This window comes from Protopterus annectens, chromosome 8.part1 (genome assembly GCF_019279795.1).
Source record: "Protopterus annectens isolate FY-2018-M chromosome 8.part1, PAN1.0, whole genome shotgun sequence".
In the NCBI taxonomy this organism is placed as follows: domain Eukaryota; kingdom Metazoa; phylum Chordata; order Ceratodontiformes; family Protopteridae; genus Protopterus; species Protopterus annectens.
This window is the reverse complement of record NC_056742.1, coordinates 19,984,904-20,010,259: the sequence shown is the minus strand read 5'-3', so window position 1 is coordinate 20,010,259 and position 25,356 is coordinate 19,984,904. Positions and strand designations below refer to the sequence as shown.

The 25,356-nt window shown below is 40.9% G+C and overlaps 1 protein-coding gene across 1 annotated transcript in view; it reads right to left on the bottom strand.

The window, feature by feature from the left end:
* Positions 1 to 25,356, bottom strand: part of SHCBP1 (SHC binding and spindle associated 1) — a 499,020-nt gene that overhangs the window by 326,977 nt on the left and 146,687 nt on the right. Inside the window, exons 7-8 of the mRNA XM_044081658.1 lie at positions 14,638 to 14,815; positions 7,455 to 7,575 (exon numbers count right to left, since the gene is read on the bottom strand). Coding sequence (XP_043937593.1) covers positions 7,455 to 7,575; positions 14,638 to 14,815 — 299 coding nt within the window. The remainder of the gene's footprint in view (positions 1 to 7,454; positions 7,576 to 14,637; positions 14,816 to 25,356) is intronic.

Below are 25,356 nucleotides of genomic sequence, written 5' to 3'. Positions count from 1 at the left end.
GCGATATGAGAAGGAAAACTATTACTGCTCCCTACATGGAAATTTGTGATCGCCGCAAGTTGCAACTTTATAGTGGAAAAGCGAGTCGAGAAACACAAGGATATCTGGGACAGAAAACGGATCAATATTCCTCTGTGAAGCCCATATGGAAAATCTCTTCCATTTACTGCAATATACTTTCTTGGTGGAGGACTTCTGAGAAACCTGAATAATTTCCCAAACCAGGGAAGCTAGCCTGGACTTTTGTAGAATTACTGGGAGTGGAGAAACCGTGCGGTCAATTTGAGAGATCGAAGACTGGGATTCTGACAATCCGATGGATGGGAAATCAGATCCTGCCTCGGATCCAGTATCCATGGAGCATATTTGCTGTGAGACTGGAGGAAGTGGAACCAAAATGGACAACGTTAGTAAGGGGAAACCAGGATTAGATTGGTCTTCAACCTGTTTGCTTTCTGTAGAACTTTGGGTATCAGGGGAATCGGGAGGATAAGCATAAAGGAGACCTGGGGGGGGGGGCCTATCATAGACTAGAGCATCTCTGGGTGACTCGCCCAAGGGGGGGGGGGGTCGGAGTAAAGTACCTGCTGCATTTGTTTAGTGGAGAGGCAAAAAGGTCACAGCAAGGCTGGCCACAATGGCTGAATATTTGATCCGCTACGGGACCACTCGTGTGGAGTCAAGATCGATCTGCTCAGTCTGTTAGACTCCCCTGAGATGTGCATTGCAATGAGAAAGCACTCTGAAGAAATCACCCATTCCCAAACCTTCATGACCTCCCTGCATATGAGGTATGAACGGGTTTCCCCCCTGCTTGTTGATGTACCCAACTACTGACATTTTCTGTAAGAATTGCAATTGTCCCCAGAGGAAGGCAGTCCTGAGAGGCTTGCAACGTGAGAAGGACCATCCTTATCTCCAGTACATTTATGTGCAATTTGGCCTCTGTTGTGGACATGCCTTGGGCCATCTTTCCCTGGAAATGCCCCTCCATCACATTAAGGAGGCATTTGTGGTCACTGTGGCTATAGGTGGGGGAAGAATGAAGGGTCTGCTGAGATAGAGGTCTGTAAGGATCAGCCATTGCAGATGGTGCCTGCAGATTGGAGTTAGCCTGATTGGGGTTGACAACATATTGAGTAGAATAAACCACTGGACCACTAGGGTACACCGGAGAACTTGCATGAAGAACCTGGCTGGAGGGACCAGAAGAATGACAGCCAACATGGACCCTAAGGCCATGAGGACCAGTTGAGCTTGTGGTGCCGGGGAGTCTACTAAGAGTTGAACCTGCTGTCTCAAGGATCTTATTCTCTGTGGAGGTAGGGTTGCTATCTGCACGATTGTGTTCAACTGCATTCCTACGAACACAGTACAGGGGACATCTTGGATTTTGTCATGTTCACTGTAACTCCCAAGCAACTGAACAGGCACAACATAATCTGAATAGCCTGAAGTAGTTGATGCCTTGTAGGTGCCATTAGCAGCAGATTGTCCAGGTATGAAAACACCTGGAATCCTTGCAGATGGAGGTATGCTGCAACCACAGTCATGCATTCCGTGACATCTTGGGAGGGGGGGTGGTGAGACCAAAGAGCAGTGTTCTGAATCAGTAATGATTGGCCCCCTACCCTGAAGCACAGATACCTCCTGGTGCTGTCTATTTTAATATGATAGTATGCGCCCTGGAGATCTACACAGCACATCCAATCATCCTTGCGCAGAAGCGGCAGAATGGACTGCAATGTAACCATGCAGAACTTCAACTTCTTTATGAACAAATTCAAACTGCTCAGATCCAAGATCGGTGTATTAAATTCTCTCCCTCTAGAAGAGGATTCATTTTGCGAATCAGGAAAAGACCCTTAAGACTTACGAAACCACATCTTCTTCCCACTCTGATGGTTCCTGGAGAAGGTCAACTGGGGGGAAGAAAATGATCCCTATGGCAGATCGTGTCTTCCCTTCTTGCTCACTGCAGGTAATAGTCACTTTTACTGTCAGCCCAAACAAGGAGGAGCCATCAAAGGGGGCATTAATGAACGTCACCTTAAAAGGGGTTGACAAACCTGCACAGCCTCATCCAGAGATGTCTAGTGAGGGCTATGCCTGAACCAGCCGCTCGAGAGGTTTCGTCCACAGCATGGGAAATTAACCTAATTGAGGAATTAGCAATGGAGGACAGTGGTCAGCTGAGGAGAAACCTTCCTGAGGTCGTCCCCCAACAATGACTGCATCAGAGGTAGATATTTCCTTAATCAGAGCTCTCTGAATTACTTGGCACACTTCACATGTCTTCAATGCTTAGTGTAAAGGTGGCCGAAGCATACACATGCTTCCCATGCCTGTCCAAAGCCTGAAGCTCCTAGTTTGGGGGATGAACAATGGAGCCCTGCTCAGCTACCTCCTTCTAAGTGGCTGCAGACCCCACAATGGCATCGCATCAGCTGGTACACCTTTAATCCAAAAAGGGTGGTCACTGGGGGGGGGGTACACATTTGGGGGATGGGCTCCATGGTGTCAGGCTCATTCCATGCCCAGCAGGTGAAAAGGTCAAAGAGCTGGTCCGTAGATGGGCCTGTCCTGAATGCCTCCAGGAACACAACTCCTCAAAGAAAGGCCTATTTGCTACATCTGTTGTGTATGAGTGGGCAGTAAAATTGTGGATAAGTTCAGTACACTGCTGAATGTTACTTCTATCATTCTACATTCTATACGGATACATTCTGGTTTAACTATTAATCGTACATTTCAACTCTTCATCCTTACATTTTCCCTTACTAACTTTTTATTTAGTAATGTTTATATCATAGTAACTATAGTTGAACTCTTAAAAAATGTGCTTTGTAACATTCCTTACTTTCTTTACTGAAAATACTATTTTTGGATTTTCTTATGGTCCAGATCATGCTTGAAAAATATCTTCAGACCAGTGCACCCACCCATTTAACAAATGTACAACAAACACAAAGATGACGTTATAATTATCCTAAGTTCAGAAGCTTGTTTAAATTTCCTTACTTGCTTTACTAGCCCTGATATCTGCTTTTAATTACTTAATGACAGTCTTGATGCCGTCTTGACCATGAGGACTTAGATCTCTTGAAAGATTTAAACTTTTTTCCACTTGTTAGAGAGTTCATTTAAGACAGTAGATGATCAGGGTGGTTTATTACTAAACTCCCAATTACACTGCTTGCATAGTTAGACCATAGGGAGACCAACTATGAGAACAAAACCTCTACCGAATACATTTCATGAGTGTTGGTATGGTGGTGTTACAAGTGAAACTGGCTAGTTCATAGATTTTGAGGTCTGTCCATTTGAAACCATTGAAGTTAGAATTACTGACTGCAACCGTTTTAGAGATTTGAAAACAGAGGGCTACAAGTTTGTCAGACTTCATGATGGATGAAAAAATTAGATGAGTAGTACATGTAATAGCTATATGACCAGATCAAGAACATTATGTCCTCCAGTTGGTTTCTTAACTCACTACAGCAGAGTGGGCCTCCAGGCATTTCCGCAGTTAACTCCTACTGTTCCTCCAGGCATCAAACATTGCCTGTTCATATTTGCATTAATAATTCCAAAACCATGCTACATACAAGGTACCAAAAGAGTTCATCTTGAAGCATACATGATGGCAAACAGCTTTACTGATATCTGACCTCTGTGTAATGCAGCTAAAGAGATATTTGTATACTGTTTATCTATCTTGTAATAATTTTCATATTTCTGTAAATCTCAACACTAGTAACACAGACAGCACTACATAACTTCATATTCAAAGCTGTATGAAGAAAATCCTGCTAGTACGAGTCTTGCTTGAATTGTTACTGAAATAGCAATGTGTTTATACATTACAAAGTTAATATTCACTGCCTTCATTTTGCCTTATAAAATCCAGTTAAAGCATCAAACTGAACAAAAGCCACTAATGTAAAGATTACATTATCCTGAATAGTTTGCAATTTACAATACTGCGGCGGTGGTGCTGCGGTAGCGATGTCGCCTCACAGTTAGACGTTGCCCGTTCGATTCTCAGTTAGAGCGTCTTGTGTGGTGACATGCGTGAATGGGCGTTCCTTCGTTGAAAGTTGTGCGTTAGGCCCGGCAAGCCAGTACGTAAAAATCTACTGCCAATCATTAGCGGACCGGAGTTTCCGCTGTGGCGACCCCTAACCGGGAAAAGCCGAAAGACACAAACAAAGTTTGCCATTTACAGTTTTCTTTTAACATTTATGGCTCCAGGGACCTACTGGGAGTTAAAGGTACACACTGTACTGGGGGGAGGGGGGGGGGTGGGTGAGTTAACTACCTGCTCGGGGGAATTCTTATTTATTAAGTCTAGGAATCTCCAGGCAAACCTAATTTTGGAAGTATAGGTACTTCTGTTTACTGAGGTGTAGTTGAAATCTCCCATTACAAAAGGTATTTTAGCAATAGGTAGCTCCCCTTGTTCAGCTTGTAATCTTACACAGTCATCAGGGAACATGGAGCGAAGTCCTGTAGCAGCTTACAAGTTGATAGTTTGCCTTTTTCCAACCAGCTTGATTTCACGGATTTCAGTCTGGTGTCTTGGAATCTGTATAGAGGCGATGTGGTCCTCAACAAATGTGAGAAAGCTACCACAGTATCCATCAGGCCTCAAATGCATGGAAGGCGCAAAATCCAGTAATGTTTGCACTGCTATCTTTACATTGAAACAAAGTACCAAACCAGTAACTACACAATCATGTATGGATTAAAGTGACAAGACAGCCACAGGATCAAGCAGTTTTGTTAAGACGTCTGGCACTAAGGATAGCCATCTTGATGTGACCAGTTTTAAGGTTAGAAACAGCTGCATTGACATCTGCTACACAGAGATGCTCATTAGCCAGACTTTGCTTAAAAACTTATTATGGGGACAGCAAGGGTCTACATCAGTTTGTCAAATAGTTTATTCGGTGAATTACTATTCAAAATGAACCCGCTTAAGCAAAAACTCATTTTAGCGATCATTCATTTCAGCAAATTTTTTCAGAGGGAAAGGAAGTAGCTGGCCATCATCAGGACTTTGCCCTTCCTTGCTATACCAAGATTGGAGTTGGTATATTTATTTAGGGTGTGTGTGTGTGTGTGAGGGCGAAGCCTAAGTTTTAAATTGTGTAGTGTTTGTTATGATCGGTAGCTGGCCCACTAGCTTTTTTCCCTGCAAAACAGTTTGTTGAAACGATCATTCACTAAAATACGTTTTCCCTTAAGTGGGTTTGATGAACAGTCATTCACTGAATAGACTATTTGACAAAGTGATATAGACCCAGACAACAAAAGCTTGAACTAGTATGCAGAATCCATGGAATGAATGGTCCCACATCTTGTTCCATTCAGACACATACTAGGGTCCCCTAGAAGGACACCAAACACCAAGTCAATTGTTAAAGAAAATCATCCTCTCTTTGTATACATGTATTGTTCTGGACAAAGGAAGGGTTACACTTCGGGCCAGTGTCTTGCCTAAAGTGGGAATGCATGGTGAATGCCAACAAGTTCCACTGCATATCCCTTGGGGAAGTGTACCTCAAGTCATTCACACCCACCTGCATTACCAGTAGATAGTTATGATATTCCTCCGGCAAGGAAAACTTTATACCCTTGCAATGTGGCAAAAGACAATCCAAAAGTCACAAAAGACTGAACACTGCTGGAGTCAAACACCTTCTGTTTATTTAAAACACCAAACACATAAAAGATGAGCGCTTTCGGGCCTCTGCCCTTCATCAGATAAAGCTTTTCACATAGTCCAAACAATTCAAAATACATGTTAACCAATGAAATTCAGTTAAAAATCAATGAAAAACCCGCCTATTTTTAAGGGCGGGTTTCATGGGAATGACTTCATTGAGCCCAGGACTCCTATGTGCCATAAGTTCAACAATCCATTTTGATTCAGCTAGTGAAGTCATTCCCATGAAACCCGCCCTTAAAAATAGGCGGGTTTTTCATTGATTTTTAACTGAATTTCATTGGTTAACATGTATTTTAAATTGTTTGGACTATGTGAGAAGCTTTATCTGATGAAGGGCAGAGGCCCGAAGCCATCTTTATGTGTTTGGTGTTTTAAATAAACAGAAGGTGTTTGACTCCAGCAGTGTTCAGTCTTTTGTGACTTTTGGATTTTCGATTTCACTTCATCTGACTGAACTTTGGTGAGGCACTGAACATTGTTTGTGACTTTTTCAATGTGGCAAAAGAAAAATAACTCAAACCATTTTTTTCCAGTCTTGTGAATGTGGAGTCATTGTGACTCAGGTCATCGGTTACTACATTACTCTTTTTACTCATGGAATTTAGAGTAGTAGATGGATTGTGGTCAACATCGTGATGACCCTTCACTGCATGTAAGCATGTGGCTGGTGTGGAGGTGGATGCCTGCAGAGATCTGTTCTTAATGCTAACATGCTTTGGAAGCATTTTTTTGTTTTTAATACAGACTCCATAAGTCAGTTTATTACCAGAATCGCGAGATTGCAGAATCTCGAAAGTAGTGAATGGGGATTGCCATATAGTGCGGAATGGGATGCCATTCACTCCACTGTAGTGGAATCTCGGAGTTGGTATATTTAAGTTGCAGAGGGTGTGGGGGGCATTACAATAGTTTTAGGTTTTTCAGAGTCTCGGGATTGTGGAATTTGGGTATTACGTAGTGAAGACACAGACACGCACCTAATTTCAGTGTTGAATGCAATTTTATCTACTTATAAGGGGGTAAGATATAGAAGCTAAACCAAAGGATTGTGAAGCCATGTCCTTTTCCAATCCTTTCATAATCCATTTGTGAAAACATCAGAATATGTTCTGAGAGAAGGACCTATTCTGTCCCTACTAATGATGGAAAAATGTAAGAAAGCCACCAGCCTCCAGCTCCAGCCAAATAAATAATAGAGTACTCAAGGAAATAAAGAAAAAAGGATTGAGAAAGCAAACTATGATGTAGATCTCTCTGAATGTACAAAAGAAAACTCTGGTTCAAGGAGCAGGGACAGGTATCAGAGGCTATGGCCGGACAAGGGTTGAGTTGCTGGTTAATGCGGACCTGCTCATCCTGATACTGACTTAAGGGGGGGGGGGGGCATGCTCACCTAGTATGCAAATATTCAAACCATGTAACAGTGGGTTTCTGCAGGAGTAAACTATAGCAGGCACTGCCCTTTAACTTCCAGACAGAGGAATTAGAAGTAATACAAGTCCCTAACCTCTCTCACCTACTCTAACAGCCTAATTATAAAAGAAAATGAGGATGATGAATGGACAATAGAAGGCCATAGTCATTAATACTTGATTGTTTAGCACTTTTTTCCCTTGACCAAAGTTTAAAAACAAAAAAAAAAAAAAAAATATAAGTGTGCGCAACTGCGCACAATGTTTGGTAGAAAATTCATAAACTAACACATACAAATGCAACATACCTTCGAGTTCAATAGAATCTGCAATGCTGAAGAAACCATCTATAGAATAATGTCCTGGGCAGATGACCACTGTATCGCCTTCATAGCACATATTCAGAGCTATCAAAGGATCGCTATGAAACTGCAAAAAAAAAAAAAGTTGAAAATCCAACACCTGCATTAATACTACGATTGATATTAACAGTATGCCACAATTTATGCAACTGTATAATCATTACATTGAAAGTTACAAGTTGTTTGAAAAATGTATGTATTCACACAATTGGTCCACTTAAACCATTTGAGAATCAGTATATGTCCATTGACATTTAACAGAGGGGTCACTACATTGAAACAAAAGCAGCACACAATGCAAACTGAATTTTCTAACGGAGATAACAGTAGGTTTGCAGTTTACTGAGCATTAACTAACAGACTTGGGTTGTCATAGAAGAATAATGGGCATCAGGGGAGTAATGAGGCAAAAATTAAAGTTCTCTGTATGGAAAGCTGTGTGGTTACTAGAAGCATGCAGCAAACCACATTATTCCTAACAAGAATATGAATCTATCAGTAGTATTTATTATTCTTACCCTCTAGCTGTTGTGACTTGAGGCAACCACCCCCACATGGGGAGGGTAGACAGTTTAAGCCCCACCTCACAAAAAAGCAGCATACAAGAAATGGCCATTAAAAACTTACCTGCAATGAAGTTTACTTAATGAAATTTAGAAGTACCATTGTTCTCTATTCAGGCATTCGCATGGCCCTTCCAGTGTTTATTCAAACATTTTCCTGCATCACCCACAATGTAAGACATTACAACAAACAGGGACAGCATTCTTCAGTCAGTGTCAACACTTTGTGTCTAATCTCTGCTGAGGCAAGATTACTGGCTAGTCTTTTTTTTTTCCTTTTAAATATAACAGCAGATTTGCTTCAGAACAGTTCAGAAAGCAGCTAAAGACATCTTAAAGTGTATACTAGGAAAAGAAAATCCAAACACTGTGGCAATAAATTAAATAGGATGTAGACGTCACAAAATCAAATGTTTACTAAAAATCTGTAGTAAAAAGTGCAAGCTTCTAGACTTAGTACAGCCTGATGGCAATAAACACTCAATTCACTCAGTATAGCATAATTTGCCAGTGTCAGAATTTCTCTATGTAGTTTTGCACATGCCAGTGACAGAAAAAAAAAGAATGGATTATAAAGACACACTGTCAATGACCTAGAAATGTAGATAATGAAAGTCATTGCAATTAATAGATATAGCCTGAGTAAAAATCAAAAAAGGAAATAATTCAGCCTTATTTTTCCTTTGAGGAAGAAATGCATTGCTTCCAAGCTCAATGTTCAAAGCTGACAATACAGTGTTTCACCAGTCAAGAAAAGAAGCAGTTAAGAGAATACATGAGCCACGTCTTTGAACCATAAAGTTTATAAAAGAGTAGGAGATGCAACATACTGGCGAAGTACATCCACTTAAACTGAACAAGCAGTATGAGAGTTGTGCAATCTGTAATTCACAACACAACACTCCAGAAGAACAGATGATGACTGGTATGCTCCATGGTTGTCATCTATACAAGTGGATTTTAATCCATGGATATGGTTAGACACATACCTCTTCCAGTTTTGAACGCTACCAGTGGGGCCATGTGGCATACAGATGTCCACGGAGGCAAGGTGGGGCCATGTGGCATACAGATGTCCACGGAGGCAAGGTGGGGAACAAAAGGTGAGAGCCATTAAGTGGGAAAGACAAAATGCCAATAGTAGGTTGTCTTAAGACAACATGGGTACCAAACTACCATCCTGAAGATGTCCTTATAGGGAAGAAGTCTGATAATGCAGTACCATGTGCTCATGCAGTTACACACTGTCAGGCTTGGAGACAAGCATGTGGGTCTGGTAGCCTGGGGGAGACCCAGACAGACTGCACACTTGCATCCAGGACTGGTGAGGTGGTTGCTTCAGGGAGGGAGCTACTGTGTAGCAGGGAGACTGAAGGAGAGCCACAACTGCTTGCAGGCACTGATGTTCACTTGGACAGAGTGAGTGCAAGGGTAGAGGTGAGTAGTAGTACCCAGGCTAACAGTGAGGCACCACTGTCAGAGGATACCAGACTTCCTGTGGAAGGGGAGCTGGGAAGGGTTACAAAGAGAGTTAAGACAAGCTCAGCTCTCAAGACCCTACATTACAAAGCCTGAGGCAGGTAGTTAGTGAGGCACCTGATTCTCAAGGAAAGGGGGATCTATATACTTGCACAAAGGGTTACTGTATAGAGTGGACCCCTGAGGGAGGGCTAGGTGGTGACAGAATATAGCAGTTGGTAGTGCCTAGAGGCTACCATCTGACGCTTCTGGCCATAGCCCATAATATTCCCTTTGCAGGTCATATGGACATAAAACGTACAAAGACGTATTATGCAGAACTTTTATTGGCCTGGGATTTCCAGAGATGTAACAGGGTACTGCAGGACCTGTGAGCACTGCCAAAAGGTAGGCAAGGCAAGAGACAAGGTGAAAGCTCCTTTGATGCCTTTGCCTGTGATTTGAGGGAGCCATTTCAGAGGGTAGCTATGGATATTATGGGGACTCTGAGTACCCCAAAGTTCCACAGGGAAAAAGTACATCCTAGTGGTAGTAGATTATGCTACAGGATACCCAGAGGCAGTGGCTTTTGTCCTCCACCGAGGCAGAAAAGGTGGCAAATGTGGTTTTTCAGCAGGGTAGGTTTCCCCAAAGGAAATACTGACTGACAAAGGTGCCAATTTCATGTCAGACCTGCTGGCTTGTCTGTGGAAGTACTGTGGGGTGAAGCACCTAAAGACCACCCCCATCATTCCCAGACCAATGGTCCTGTTGAGAGGTTAAACTCTACACTCAAGTCCATACTACAGGCATTTGCAGACCAGTTTAAGAGGGAATGGAACAAATGCGTCTCATCTGTTTGCTTACAAAGAGGTTCTCCAGGAATCCACGGGGTTTTCACCCTCTGAGTTGCTGTATGGGCATAGGGTGAGAGGGCCTTTAGATTTAATTCAAGTTGAGTGGAAGGGCGAGTGTGAATCTCACAAGGAGTCTGTTGTGGCATATGTCTAAACCTCAGGACAAGGCTCAGGGAACTCCTGGGCTTGGGCCAGGAGAACCTGTCAGAGGCCCAACAGCAGAAAAAGGTCTGGCATGACAGGAATGCTAGAGAGTATGCTGTAGGGCAGCAGGTAATGGTTGTTATTCCTGTCAGACTCAACAAGCTGCAGGCAGCTTGAGAGGGACCCTACAAGGTGATAAGGAAGGTCAGTGATGTTAACTACATGGTGGAACTGCTAGGCAGGGGCACAAACTGTACCATGTTAACATGATGAAACCTTACCATGACGGAGGCCCTTGTGCTGAGTATTTGCAGTGGATTGCAGGAGGAGTCTGAGGGAGATCTGGTGACTGATGATCTCAGTGAGGCTTGGACCATCACCTCAGTGGAAGGGGTAGCAATATCCCAGCAGCTATCTCTTACCCAGGTTTGAGAAATCCAAGCAGTGTTACAGCAGTTTGGGGACATGTTCACTGGGAAACCAGGGTGCACCCACCTGGTGCAGCACCAGGTGGATACAGGACCCCAAAGGCCTATTAGGCAGGCCCTTTATAGGGTGCCTGAGAAAGTCAGGACAGACTCTGAGGGAGGAGATGCAGGAAATGTTGGAATTAGAGGTAATTAAAAAGTCCAACATCTCTGGCCCTCCCCAATGGTGCTGGTGCCAAAGAAGGATCGCAGCACCAGATTATGTGCAGACCACAGGAAATTAAAATAGTCACACAAGAGTCAGATGCTTACTCCCATGCCTAGGACAGATGAAGTCCTAGAGTACCTGGGTGGGGCTATGTATCTTACAACCATTGATCTTAACAAGGGCTACTGGCAGATGCCCTTAACTGCCAGTGCAGAGAGGTCAGCCTTTGTGACTCCTTTGGCTTGTATGAGTTCACAAAGATGCCCTTTGGGATAAAAAAATGCCCTAGCGAATTTCCAGAGGCTGGTAGATCATATCCTAGCAGGAGAGTTTGCCCTTTCTTACCTAGATGATATTGCCATCTACAGCCATTCCTGGTAAGAGCACCTTTAGCATGTCAGGGAGGGGTTGGGCAGACTACAGAGGGCAGGGTTGACCATTAAGCCCAGCAAATGTCAGGTGGATATGGCAGAGGTCTCCTACTTGGGACAAAGAGTGGGAAGATCAGCCCAGAACCTGCAGAAGTGGACGCCATTCAGGCATGGCCTGCACCTGTTACCAAAAAGCAGGTGACTGCATTCTTAGAGACAGCAAGGGTACTACAGAAAGTTCATCCCCAGTTATAGTACAGTAGCTGCTCTCACAAACCTGACAAGGGAAACAGGCCAGATAAGGTAGTGTGGACCCCAGTATGCGAGCAGGCAGACCAGAAGCTTAAAGAAACTTTGGGAGGACCCCCTGCATTAGCCAGTCCAGATTACAGCAAATAATTTGTTGTGTAGGTGGATGCTTTGAACCATGTGGTGGGGGCTGTACTTGACCAGATTTCTTCACAGGGAGAAGAGCACCCAGTGGTTTATTTCATTCATAGGCTCTAACCCAGGGAGGAATGCTATGCAGCTGCAGAAAAGGAATGTCTAGCTGTAGTGCAGGCACTGCAGAAACTTCAGCCTTATCTGTATGGAAGGAAATTCACTGTAGTTACAGATCACAATCCCGTAATAAGCAAGTTGCTAAGGTGGAGCCTAGGGTTGCAAGCATATGATACGTCAGTGCAGCACCGCAGTGGTATTAGCAATGCCACCACAGATGGGGTCTCAAGACAGGGAATGGGGTAAGGTATGCCCAAGACAGACCTAACCCTCTCAAGCAATGTTTCTCAAGGGACACTTGAAAATCTAGCTTGAGTTCACGGGGGGGGGGGGGTGTTAAACTGAGGGGCTGCCAGCCCAGCCAGATAGAAGTTTGAAGATAATTCTGTGTCATTGTAAGTATTAATATAATCTACAGGCTTGTTTTACAAATGTAAGAAAGCTAAATGCAAGAAAACTGTTATATGCTTAAGTTCAAAAATGTAACCACAGTGCTGAAAGAAAGCCAATGAGCAAAGAATTTTATAATTGTGTTTGATCTCGAGCTCGGAGACAGGATGTCTGGACTAAGTTTCTACTGTTTTAAAACAAACATTACTAGCTTCATATGTAAAGTGTCTTATTGATGTGATGTCCTGGCAGCTGCAGAAATGCTAAATGTTAAGTTCTGTGAGCCTGGGAAACCTCAGTAGGGGTGTCAAGAATGGTGTAATCTGAATTGACTCAGCAGTACTGTATTATCAATTTAAGGGCCATCTCAGAAAGAAACAGCAGCATTTTGGATCTTGTCTTGGATCTAGTAAGAACATCCACTCACCAGCACTTACTTGCTCTGTATGAAAGTAGTATTTAGGACAGTGATTTCTCTTACAGATAGACAGGAATATAGCCAGATTAGTCTAGTTGTTTTCTAGGTTTATATCAGACTATTCTAAAGTATTTCCTGTGATTTCTGAACTCTAACGTCATTGTGATGAATTAAGTATTGTCTTGCGTTTTTATTAATTATTAAATATTTTTAAACCTTTCAACTGTGGCCGGTTCCTGCAGAGATAATTTAAGCTCTAGAGTACTTGCATGTATTTGGCGATACTGTATAAACCACTCCAACAGCCTTAAAATTTCTAGTCACACTTACTATTTGGATATCAGTAATGCTGCACAGTCAAATTGAACACCCTTTGGTAAGGAGCTTTTTAGTAGCTGATAGTAGTGGTTGGTGGCAGTCTGTAGTACCTTATAGTCTGGGCAGAAAGGGGGCATAGCCAGAGAACCTGTGCAGCCTTCCCCAGGAGTGTCTGTGTGTGTTTGTATACAAATCAAATCTCAAAGTGTCTGCATGTCAGCTACTTGGGCAGGGACACGGCCCTTAAGGGAAATTGTACTTTATTTGTATACTTTTTATCCTCCCAATGTGGATGCCCCTCACTGGTGCTAGTGGCGAGGATTGCGGCTCCTTTATTACTGGGCCAGTGTACAGGCGTCACACTGTAGAAAGATACAAAGTATGGTTTGGTAATGACGTAGATACTCTCAGTATGTACCTGAGAGGTCATAGCACCAAAGGGCAGCAGAAGCAAGGTGACAGCAAGTCCCTCAGTATTTCTCATTTCCATCTACCCTGTAAGACATGCAGCCTACTAATACAAGTCAAGATCAGTTCAAGTTAACAAAACATGCAGATCAGTGCACTTCTCCCATTAACAAATACATAAAAAAAAAACTTCCCATACATAGTTTTATATTTGAAAGATGTATATCTCACTCCTCTGCACCAACTGCCAGACTAAGACAAAGAGCTGCAAAAAAGCAGCTTCCTGTTGTCTGGGTTTAGATTCCTCAGCCTTCATTTACCTAACGTGCGACTCTCGAGTATGTCACTTAAGTACAGAATGATACCACATTGAATCTGAAAAAGTTCAATGCAGATCAGTGCTTTGGCCCTGTCAAATGCAAACATACATACATACATACATACATACACTCACTGTGTGCGCCTGTGCATACGTGTGAAATCTGTGCCTTTTTTCTACATGCATTTTGCCCTTACAATTGAAGACTATGTCCTTTTAAATGAAGACTATTAAACCAAGCCTCAGTTAGACTTGATCCCTGGCAATGGCAAATGGATAGGTTCACCTCCAGATCCACTAGTAAGAAAGCCCTCTGGGGATGGCATCATGTATGCAACCATGAGGGTTTTGTGTATTCTAGTGAGTATTCTGGCAACAAGGAATTTTTTTTTAAAAATTTATTAGCCTATACAATTTCCCCTGTCAGATAGTGGTGGCTGGGGGTGGGATGGGGTGGATGACATAGGATATGCATCACCAACAATGGAAAATCACCCTAGCTTTCACCTTTCAGAGCTTCAACCTCCAAGTTCATTTACTCATCCCACCTATGGAATCTACATTTAATCTGCAGTAAGACACAATTAAAAATATTAAACAATATCATAACTAAGGATCACAGCCAGGACATTAATTCTTTACCTGCACTGCGCATGCGAGTGTGAGATCTTGCCATAAATTAAATCAGCTAAGCTATAACATTGGAGAATGTTTCAGCAGAATAATGAACTACAGTATTACTTCACCTGTATCTCAAGATCTTCTTTGGATGACTCTGGATAAAGCTTATCTCTCATTAGTGACTGCAAGAGGCTAACATTAAGTGATCTTGATACAATGTGGATGACTGTTCCTCCTTCAGGACGAAATCCCTTAACCTTATGGGCTCGAGGTCGTGATACAGCCTGGTAACCCAGCACATACCTTTAAAAGCAAGCAGAAGAACCCATTTGTTTCTCAGTGATGCAACTTGAAGGCATGTACAACTGAACACTCATTGTGTAATAATCTAAGCAAGGGATAAACAAACATCCATTCTAGTATGCAAATACATATTGTGAAGATGCCTTATCTTACAAGGTGCTTTCTCAAGTTGCTGCAGGTATATGCCACAACAGTAAACCATTTTCAACATAGCAAAAGACTACTGGAATAATTGCACCATTTGAAGGTAGTTTAAAAATGTTTCATTATACCATGATCCCCCCAAAACGTGCACGCTGATTGGCCAGCGTGCCCGTTGTAAATCGAGTTATACTAATGGAAAAAGGTCCGGTCGCCTGGACTTTTTTCCATTAGTATAACTCGATTTTTTAAAACACTGTCTCGCTATGTTAAATGGGTTTAACATAGCAAGACAGCTTTAAAATAAGCAACGGAGATCTCCGTTGCTTATTTTAAAGCTGTCTCCATGTTAAACCCATTTAACACAGCGAGACAGTGTTTAACAACGGAGAAAGCAAGATCTCCGTTGCTTTTTATCTCGCTATGTTAAATGAGTTTAACATAGCGAGACAGTTAAAATAAGCAACGGAGATGTCCGTTGCTTATTTTAAAACTGTCTCGCTATGTTAAACTCATTTAACATAGCGAACAAAAAAGCAACGGAGATTTTGCTTTCCGCTTTTGCTCAACTCTGATGTACTGCGCAGCGCACAGTACATCAGAACTGCCGGATGCCATACATCTGCGGAAGGGCAGTAAACAGGCATTATACTATGCCATTATTTAAGAAAAGTAATAGTTTCTTTTCTTAAATAATGTCATGGTATAATAGCAATAACCCACTTCTGGGTGTGGGTAATGCTAAATTTACCACGTTGGCTTTGTTTGGTCCCTCTGGCCTCGGGACCAAACCACGCCAACCGTGGGTAAATTTAGCATTACCCACACCCAGGCGTGGGTTATTGCTATAATAATACACCACACCTAACAATCTGGGATAAATGATATATTATAAACTTGAGACAGACTGCATGCTTGGTAAAGTCAGCCACTATAAAAACTAGTTTAAACTTTAGGATCATAGCAGTCTAAGTGGTAATCTCAGCTGCATTTGAACAGGATATACATACATCAAACCTCTGCATTATAAAATACCTGGGATCTTTAAAAGGATGCACATAATGTTTCACCCAAAGTTCTGACTAAAATGGCTCATCTTGTCTTTTGAATGGAAAGGCATGATCATAGGATCCATTATAGTTATGACAAAATACACTAAACTTTGCTTCTAAGTGTCAAGAGATTCTCTTATAAAAAGTACATGTGGAACAAGGTAAATGGTGTCACTTGCCACCTTAAGAATAATTAGTAACTGCTTGCTATAGACAGTATGGTATATTGCAAAGAGATGCTCTCCTAGAAATTAAACCTCGTCTTTGGTAAGAATGCATCCAAACTGTGGAAATGCCTAGCACTTTTCACAAGAAAACATCCCACTGTGTAAGCATCTTACCATAACAGTAGATGCTCATGCATGGGAGAATCACTGCTGTAGTGGTTTACGCCAAGATGTGCGAACTGCAGTCGATCGAGAGCGACAGTGTTGACCTGCAGTTTTCAAAGAGGCAGTTTTGTGAATCTAAATACATTTACTGCACTACGTTGAATGGTAGTGTAGTTCAATTATTTGAGCTTGGGATTTTGAGTGGAGATAGCAGGTCAGTGAGGAACAGGGAATCAGCCCATTTCCTCATTGTAGTGAGATCTTGGAGTTGGTGTATTTAAATTGCAGGGGGTGAGGATGGCACAGCCCCCCTGCAAAAGTACAATTAATGTACCGTTGACTGAAGTGTAACGGTACATTAACGTGCATAGTACAGTTGACGGATGTCACCTCTTGCTATGTCGAATGGCATCAAACTACGGAGGTAGATTATTCATTTTCACCTTGGTTGCAGTTTCGAAATTACATATTCAGGATTTTGGGTTGACATTCTGATCGGTCGACCGAAGCGGTTTTGGAACTTAAATAGTAAACCTTCCTTACTCACTATTGAAGACTACTGACCATACTTCCAATCTGACTTCCAAACCTTTACAGATATTGCCAGTGAGAGGAGCAACTCCACAACTACAGGTAATTGGTCTGACACCTGGATAAACGTGCAGCAGTTTGTACCATGTTTTATGGGTTTGTTGGTCAAATGCATTAGCCAGACATATTGATGTCCATCCAGACCATACTTTTAGATTCAGGGCAACTGATTGTACTCATTACATCCGAGTGACGCCTCCAGGTGCATCTGCAGTTACCTCCTACTGCTCCTCTAGGCGTCAAATATTACTTGTTCATACTTGCATTAATAATTCCAAAACCATGTTTCATGTAAGGTATCAGAATATTTTATCTTGAAGCATACATGATGGCAAACACAATTATATTGATATTTGACCTTTGTCAATGAGTATTTGTTAGAATTGTAAGGTGATAACTTCAATTTTTAAAGGCTCAGGCCATACCCACTAGGAGTTAAAGGTACACACTCAAAAGAGTTGTACCGGAGAGTGACGGATGGTAGAGGTGGTCCAGAATCATTATTGCTTGAAAAATTAGAACTATGTTGGCAACTACGAACTAGGGCATGATTACCACCTGGTTTGAATGAAGTTTATACTATTACTTGCATACTTAAACTGAAAAACTTGCTGAGGTAGTTTGAAGTAATGGTGACAAAGTTATGTATACATATATCATATATTTTATATTTTATAGTATAATACATTTACATTTTCCATATTTCTTATTTACATATGTATTTTTAGGTTATACATGTATTCCTAGATACATTTACACACATACTTATACACATGCACTTTATTTATGTAATAAGAATAGTCTTGTAGAATGAAGTTTATTTTTAAAAGTTGTTTTTAACAGTTATTTTTAATATTGTTGGTTGCTTTTAATAAGTGTTTTAAACAAAAATCTTCATAAAAGTTAGCATTTTTAGATGTTAGAGGAACAGTTATACAGATCGTGAATAACTTGTGTAACACATGTATTGTCTATGAAACATATGCATCTTTGCGAAAAGCGTAACCTTTATTTACAATTTCATCTTTCAGTATAGAGGAAAGGAATTAATTATGTCAATTAGTGTTAATTAGGGGAGGGGTCCTGAGTATATTTAAACACGAATTGTTTTAAACTGTTTGCTGAAGAAGTCCCTTTATTGTAAGGGACGAAAAGCGCTTTTCAATACTGGATGAAACACTGGATCATCGTTGAAATTAAAGTTGTGGTCCACGTTGTCCTCATGCCTCAGTGAGTTTCCTGATTCTTTACAGCATACAGCTGTTAAACATTCCAGCACAAAACAGATGTCTACCTCCAACAGATATCCTATTCAGATTTGTGCATCTTACTTGCAAGGATTCTTATAAAGTATACCTGCAGGTCTTAATAAGCATCCTCAACCTTCTGTGCTACACTACATTCTTGCATGCCTTTTCTAATGATATACATTATGTGTGTTCCTCTCTGGGTTTAAAATTAGACAGTTTTGTTATGACATCATGGTGTTTGCTTGTCTGGACTACTAGAATCTTGTAAATGCCTGTCTGTAACAGGTGCAGCACTGCTTTTAATGTAGAATCCCCCAAAATATTTATAAGTTGATACATAGCTGTCAGTCAGTTAGGGTGGCCACGGTGGTGCAGCAGTTAGCGTCGTCTCCTCACAGTAAGAGGTTCTCCGGTTCGATTATTGGCAGGGGTGTCTTATGTGCAGAATCTACATGTCCTCCCTGCAGTCATGTGGGTTTCCTCTGGGTGCTCTGGTTTCCTCCCACATTCCAAAGACATGCAGTAGGTGGACTGGACACACTAAATTGGACGTAGATGAATGTGTGCAAGTGTGATACGAATGAAATACCGCAGCAGGCTACCCACCACATAGTGTTTAAAACCTTGGCTCAAGATGATTGTCACTGCTGAAGTGACACCCCAACCTCATGTGCAAAAATGGAAAAAGGGGTGGAGGATGGATGGACATAGCTATCAGTCACTGCTTTGCCTGTCCCACTCCTGCCAATGAAGTATATTCATTTTCTACAGTTTACTAACGTTCTTGCTAAACTTACAGCCAAAGAAACCATCAAGAGGCTCAGCCACATCACCCACTACTGAAGGGAGACTGGGAATGTTCCCATTTAGTAGATTTTCTTCATATATCTCAGGCGGACAGATCTGTGATCTCCAAATTCAGTCATCCAGACTGGTTCTAAAGGTTACTAAGGAAATAATCCGATATGCACTGACCGCCTATTCTACAAATAGGGAATAAGATGGGTTAGGGTAAACATTTTGCTACCTGGTGTGGTTGATATATTCATACAGATTTAGGTCTCTAGTGTGTGTACTTGGCTTTGTAACTGGTTGTGTTTAGGAATGCAGAGAGATGGGTTATTCGTAGCATGGAAGACTAAACAGAGATCACTCTCTCAAGGATACTCAGCAGAGGGACAGGGCTTTCACCCAAGTAGCTGAAGGTCCTCAAAACAAGAGATTTTTTTTTTTTTTTTTGTGAAGAAATGTTCAGGTCTCCCGAGTTGGTTTAGATGCTTAGCAAGGTACATGTAAAGGGGACATTGCAGTCAATGATAGGCCTTGATAAGGGAGAAATAAAGCGGCCATTTTCTTTAAGAATTTGAGGAGATGCAATTAAAAGTAAGATTGGCAAGGTACAAGTATTTTCTAACCGACCAAAACATAATTTTTTATTTATTTATTTTACATTTTACATTTAGTCTAACTGGAATAAAATCCATTTTCAGTAGAGGCCCGGGGAGAAAAGCTCCAACACAGATAATTTTATACAGTAAAAAATAATAAGTTCAAAGCAGTATAACAGTAGTAAAATAGCTCTAAACAGTTACAGCCATTCACATACACAATATATGACTAATAATGGTCTCAAATTCAAAGAATTATAATAATTAAAAAAAGGTCTAAACAGACATACAGATTAGGTACAGTTGACATTACAAGGATACCTAGCTCATGCTGAGGTGATATGCAATGCAATAGAAGTAAAAACAAATTAGTAGTTTTCAATTGGAAGCAGGATAACAGAAAGTATATACTGTTGATGAATTATAGAAATGTATCATATGATACAGTGAGATAAAGGTATCTAAGAGGCAGCAAGAGTATGTAAATCGGTGGAATATACTCTTGTATTTAGTCAGGGTTAGTACAAGGACAAAGCCAGTGAGAACTGAGAAATTGTTTTATTTTTAGTTTAAAGAGTCTTGTGGCGGTCAGAGATAGGAGTTCAGAGGGAAGTTTGTTCCAGTGTTTGCCTATGGAGTTAGAAAACAAAGAATCTCCAGCTGAGTTGTTGGATTTGTTGATAGTAATAAGTGGCTTATTGGAGGAGCGTAGGTTCTTAAGATTGTTGTAGGGGGTAATGAGGGTAGTCAGTATAGGTGTATAGGTGGGGTAGTACAAGCTCTTATGGATAATAGTGAGTTGTTGAGATAGTATCTGGTTATGAAACTCTAGTCATCCTAGTTGTTTTAGATTGTTGCAGTGATGTGTTCTAAAAGGAGATCCTGTGGCAAATCTAGCAATGGAGTGATAGGCAGTAGCAAGTTTGTTTAGGTTATTTTTTGTGAGATTGGTGTATATGGGTGAGGCATAGAGTAAGGTAGTGATTAAATGAGTTCTAGCTATAGCAATTTTGGTTGAGGGAGTAAGGAAGGGTTTGATTCTGTAAAGGGATCCCAGTTTATTATTTACTGTTTTTATAGTGATGTTAGTAGGAGTGTCAAAGTTTAGATTATGATCTATGGTTATTCCAAGAAGTTTGGTGGTTATGTCAGGAGATATGAGAGTCCCATTGTTGGATGCAAGAGTAAAGTGAAGAGGGGCAGACCTACGAGTAGGAGTAAAAAGTAGGAGTTTAGTTTTTTTAGGGTTAAGTAAAAGGCAACAGTTTAAAAAACATTGTTCCACTGTGTTAAATGCATTTTGTGTAAGGGATTGTAGCTCGGTAGGGGTATTAGCTGAACAAATAATAGTGGAGTCATCTGCATATTGAATGCAGGTAGCATGTGGGATTGCTAGGTGTAGGTCATTAATGAAAATAGAGAATAACAATGGGCCTAAAATGGAGCCCTGGGGGACACCAAGGGAAATAGGGAGGTGAGAAGATAGGTTACCTTCCCATAGTACTGCTTGTTGTCTATTCTCCAAGTAGGATTTGAACCATTGTAATGCTAGAGTATCAAGAGAAAGAGATTTAAGTATTTCAATAAGGAGCTGGTGGTTAACCATATCAAAAGCCTTAGATAAATCAACGAAGACAGAAGAGGAAAGGGTATTATTACGGTTAGAATTTATACAGTCTGTGAAGGAGAGAAGGGCTGTGGTGGTGCTGTGGTTAGGTCTAAATCCATGTTGACAGTTGGCAAGTAAGTTATTATCAATTAGATGGGTGAGTACTTGCTTATGGACACATTTTTCCATTATTTTTGCCAGTGGAGAGAGTAAGGCTATTGGTCTATAGTTTGAGATGTCAATGGAGTTACCGCCTTTATGAAGGGGGATGATGTGTGAGATTTTCCAGATAGATGGGATATTTCCTTCGGTTATAGTTCTGTTTATGAGTATGGAAATGGGGAGGGCTATGGCTTTGGCACCTTTTTGCAGGTACTCAGCAGGTAGATGGTCAGCAGAGGGGGTAGTAGGTTTCAGTTTTTCTAGAAGAGAGCAAATGAAGGATGTAGGAACCGGTTTTAGCTGAAATAATGGAATAGGGTAAGTTGAAGAGGTGGTTAGATTAGTGGAAGTTGGAGATAATTGCTTAGCTAGTGTTTGAATGGTATCTGTAAAGAAAGAATTAAAGGCATTGGCAGTTTGTGTTGGGTTGTCTTGGTTAGAGCCTTGTGGGATAGGTGTTATAGATTGGCCTGGGTGTAGGAGTTTGTTGATGCTGGACCAAAATTTTTGTGGATTTCTTTGGTTAGTTTGTTGTAGTTGGATATAAAAGTTTTTTTTATCTAGCAGGATAGCTTTTTTAGTAGTATTTCTAAGTTGTCTAAAGGTTTGGTGGTCTGTTGAATTCCTGGCAGTGTGCCATTTTGACCAAGATTTGTTTCTGAGAAGAATATTCTGTCTAGTTGCTTTGGTGAGCCATGGGGCAGGTTTAGTGTTACTTCTAATAGAGCCGCATAGGGCATGTTGGTCAAGGATGGATAAGAATGTGGAATTAAAAGTAGTCAACTGCTTTATCTAGGGGGAGTGTTTTTAGTGGTGACCAATCACAGTGTTTTAAGTTCTAGCTGGAAAAGTTCAGGGTTGAAGGATTTTTTTAGTCCTGATTGTATGATATGTAGTTGGGTTAGGTATGTTAATTTTGTGTCTGAGGATATAAGTGAGTAAGTGATCACTTAGATCATCAGGGAGGGTTCCTGCCTTGTATGCAAGATGTGGAGAGTTTGTAAGAATCCAATCTAGTATACTTTCTTTGTTGTTGGTTTTATTAATTCTTGTAGGGGAGGTAATAACTTGAGAGAAGCCATAAAGATTAATGTGGGTGGTGGGCTGAGGGGTACTGCAGGACTTCCAATCGATGTTAAAGTCCCCAAGTATTAAAGTTTCTTGTGGAAGATTGATAGATATCCAGTTAAGAATGCTTTCAAGGGTATTAATGTTATTACCAAGGGGAAGGTAAATACAAGCGATGTTAATGGATTTGAATTTGTTGATTTGAAGTTTAGTGACTAGGATTTCTGAGTTATTAAATATAGGTAGATTTATGTTAGATGTGGTGACTTGTAGATTATTTTTATAGAGGACTGCTACACCCCCTCCCTTTTTGTTAATACGGTCCCTTCTCAGGATACTGTAGGCAGGTGGGGTCAGTTCATTGTCATTAATGGATGGTTTTAGCCATGTTTCTGATAGACATAGGAAATCAAATTGGTAGAATTCTAATAGGGCATGAATATGGGTAGTTTTCTTTTTAATGCTTCGAATGTTAAGATGAGCTATTGAAAGAGTTTGGAGGCTTATTAGGTGTATGTGGAAGAGTAATGTTGGAGGTGATTTGTACAGTGTCATGACTTCTATATCAAATATTGTAATGTAATGACATCTATATCAAATATTGGTAAAACTGACTGCAATTAAAAGTAAGATTGGCAAGGTACAAGTATTTTCTAACCCACCAAAACATAATGACATCTATATCAAATATTGGTAAAACTGACTGCACTAATATTATGGAAAGTAAGTACACAATTTCTGTTAATATCTTGGAATATTAAGTGTTATGCTCTTAAAACATTAACAGCAGACAAGTACATGATTGCAATCCCCTAAATCTAGTCTAGTGGTACTGAAACTCAAGAATAAAATGTATTCTTTCTTGTGAGCAACCAAGTAATTCACTACAGTGCGATACTGCAAAGTCTGCAAAAAGAAACGAGGTGACAAATTCTTAAAAGTATCTGGATGAACTGTTGAAATCTTCAGAAAGCAGAATAAAATTACTAATTCACAAAACAGAAAATAAGAAAATGGACCGCATATTTGAATCACTCTCCACCTCTCGGGGCACTTTCTTAAAGCACTTCTTTAGAAGACAAAGTACAATTAATGCTCTCTTCACCTAAAATGAATTTTAGCAAGTTATTTCTCATAGAACAACTCCAGAGGGCTAACCAATCTTCCTTCCCACATCTAGTGCTCAACCTTAAAGCTGAGAAAGCATTTGATAGGCTGAGCTGAGATTACCTCTCTGCAAGGGCAAGTCTAGTCTAACAAATGTTTTGTTAGCGCATTAAAAATGTTACGCAAGGGAAGTGCTTCAACAGTCAAAATAAGCCCTCAGATTTCAGAGTCTTTTAGCTAGAGATAGAGATAAGCTCTGCCTAAAACTTCTCTACTTCCGCTGACCTTTAGCAACTGAACCCTTGACATGAGACAAAACATGTGTGAACAACGTGAAAGGGCTGACTGTAGAGGGACAGAACAAAGCAGGGCTATTTACAAACAATTCAGCTGTTCCTAGCACATCCACAAAAGTCACCCCAAAACCTCTGGAGGTTGAAATGGAATCTGAGGAGTTCTCATTATATTCCTTGAATGACAATGGGATCTAGTCCTTAGGATTACTCACTTCAGCTGAAACGTTTTTCCCTTTAGGTATACAAACATAACTATGACATCTATTTCATAAACCTGAAAACTAAACGATGCAACATCAAAGATAATAAATGGTTTACCTTATATGTAGGTGTCATTTTGAGGTTGCTAGTATAGCAGCATGCATTAGCCATTAGACGAATGTTAGTGTTTCATATATTTATGAAACATCCCCATTACCAATCCCCCACCCCCCCCCCCCCAGCAGCCAACCTTCAGGACTACATTTTGGACTTTACCTAGCCTTCAACTGTCCTTAGGAGATCAGTGACAATAGTAGGGAAGCATGGATGCATGGCCTTCACTGACCTACCGAACTTGGTGAGAAAGGCCTGTACTAACCCTGGAAAGTGAGTAGGCTCATTCCTAAAAGGTCCATCAAACACTGTCATTATTATAAAAGTTGTTCTTATTAGGCTACTGAGACAGGAGGATCTTTAGAAGCAAAGCAATTCCTAGGAGATTAGCCCTTGCGATTTAAACATGGATAACCCACAGCTAGGGAGAACATTTACATTTCACCCCTATGCATAAGTGACGAGGATGTTCACTCAGGGGTGGATTTGTGGTTTCGCATCCATTCATCCAGATTAAATCTGAATAAAGTAGACAAGGTATTTTACTTTATATGGAGAGGAATATCATTCCGAAGAAGTGGTACTCTCTGTGATACATATCTATCCCTCTTAACATGCATGTTGGAGACCAAGTTTCTTGAGCAGGTGTTTATACCATCACTGGACTTGAGAATGTGCAGTAGATCTGGGTACAGGATCTGTTGAGGAATCGCTCCCCCTGTAGTATATGTACGATACTGAGAAGAGTGACAAAGCTTTGAGACTAATTTTTACAAGTTATGCCTTTGATTTTTTTTTTCTTTGTGAAAAAGCCTTGTGGTCGAGATTGACTTGACTGTTTGGACAGATACAAATCAAAGGGGTTATACTCTGATTAGCCTAACAAGTACCAAATACAGTGGAACAAGAACATCCCTGGACTTGAATACCACACCCTTACTAATAAGTTATGCAATGAAAAAGGACCTTGTACAATACTAGATATGTGGCAATCGAAGGGCAGTTTGTTGTCCACACAAGGTCCCTAAGTAACAGACTACTTTTCAGAGGTACATTGACAATGTGATAGTTACAGTGCAGGTCATGCTTGCCAAAGAAGACTATTGCACATTTTTTGTCATTTGTTATAGACCATGGCTAATCCACCAGGTATTTGTTTTGGAAAGGCTTTCTTGTATGACCTTGGTGTCCTCTAGCGAGTTGATGATGACACCAAGTTTTCAGTAATAT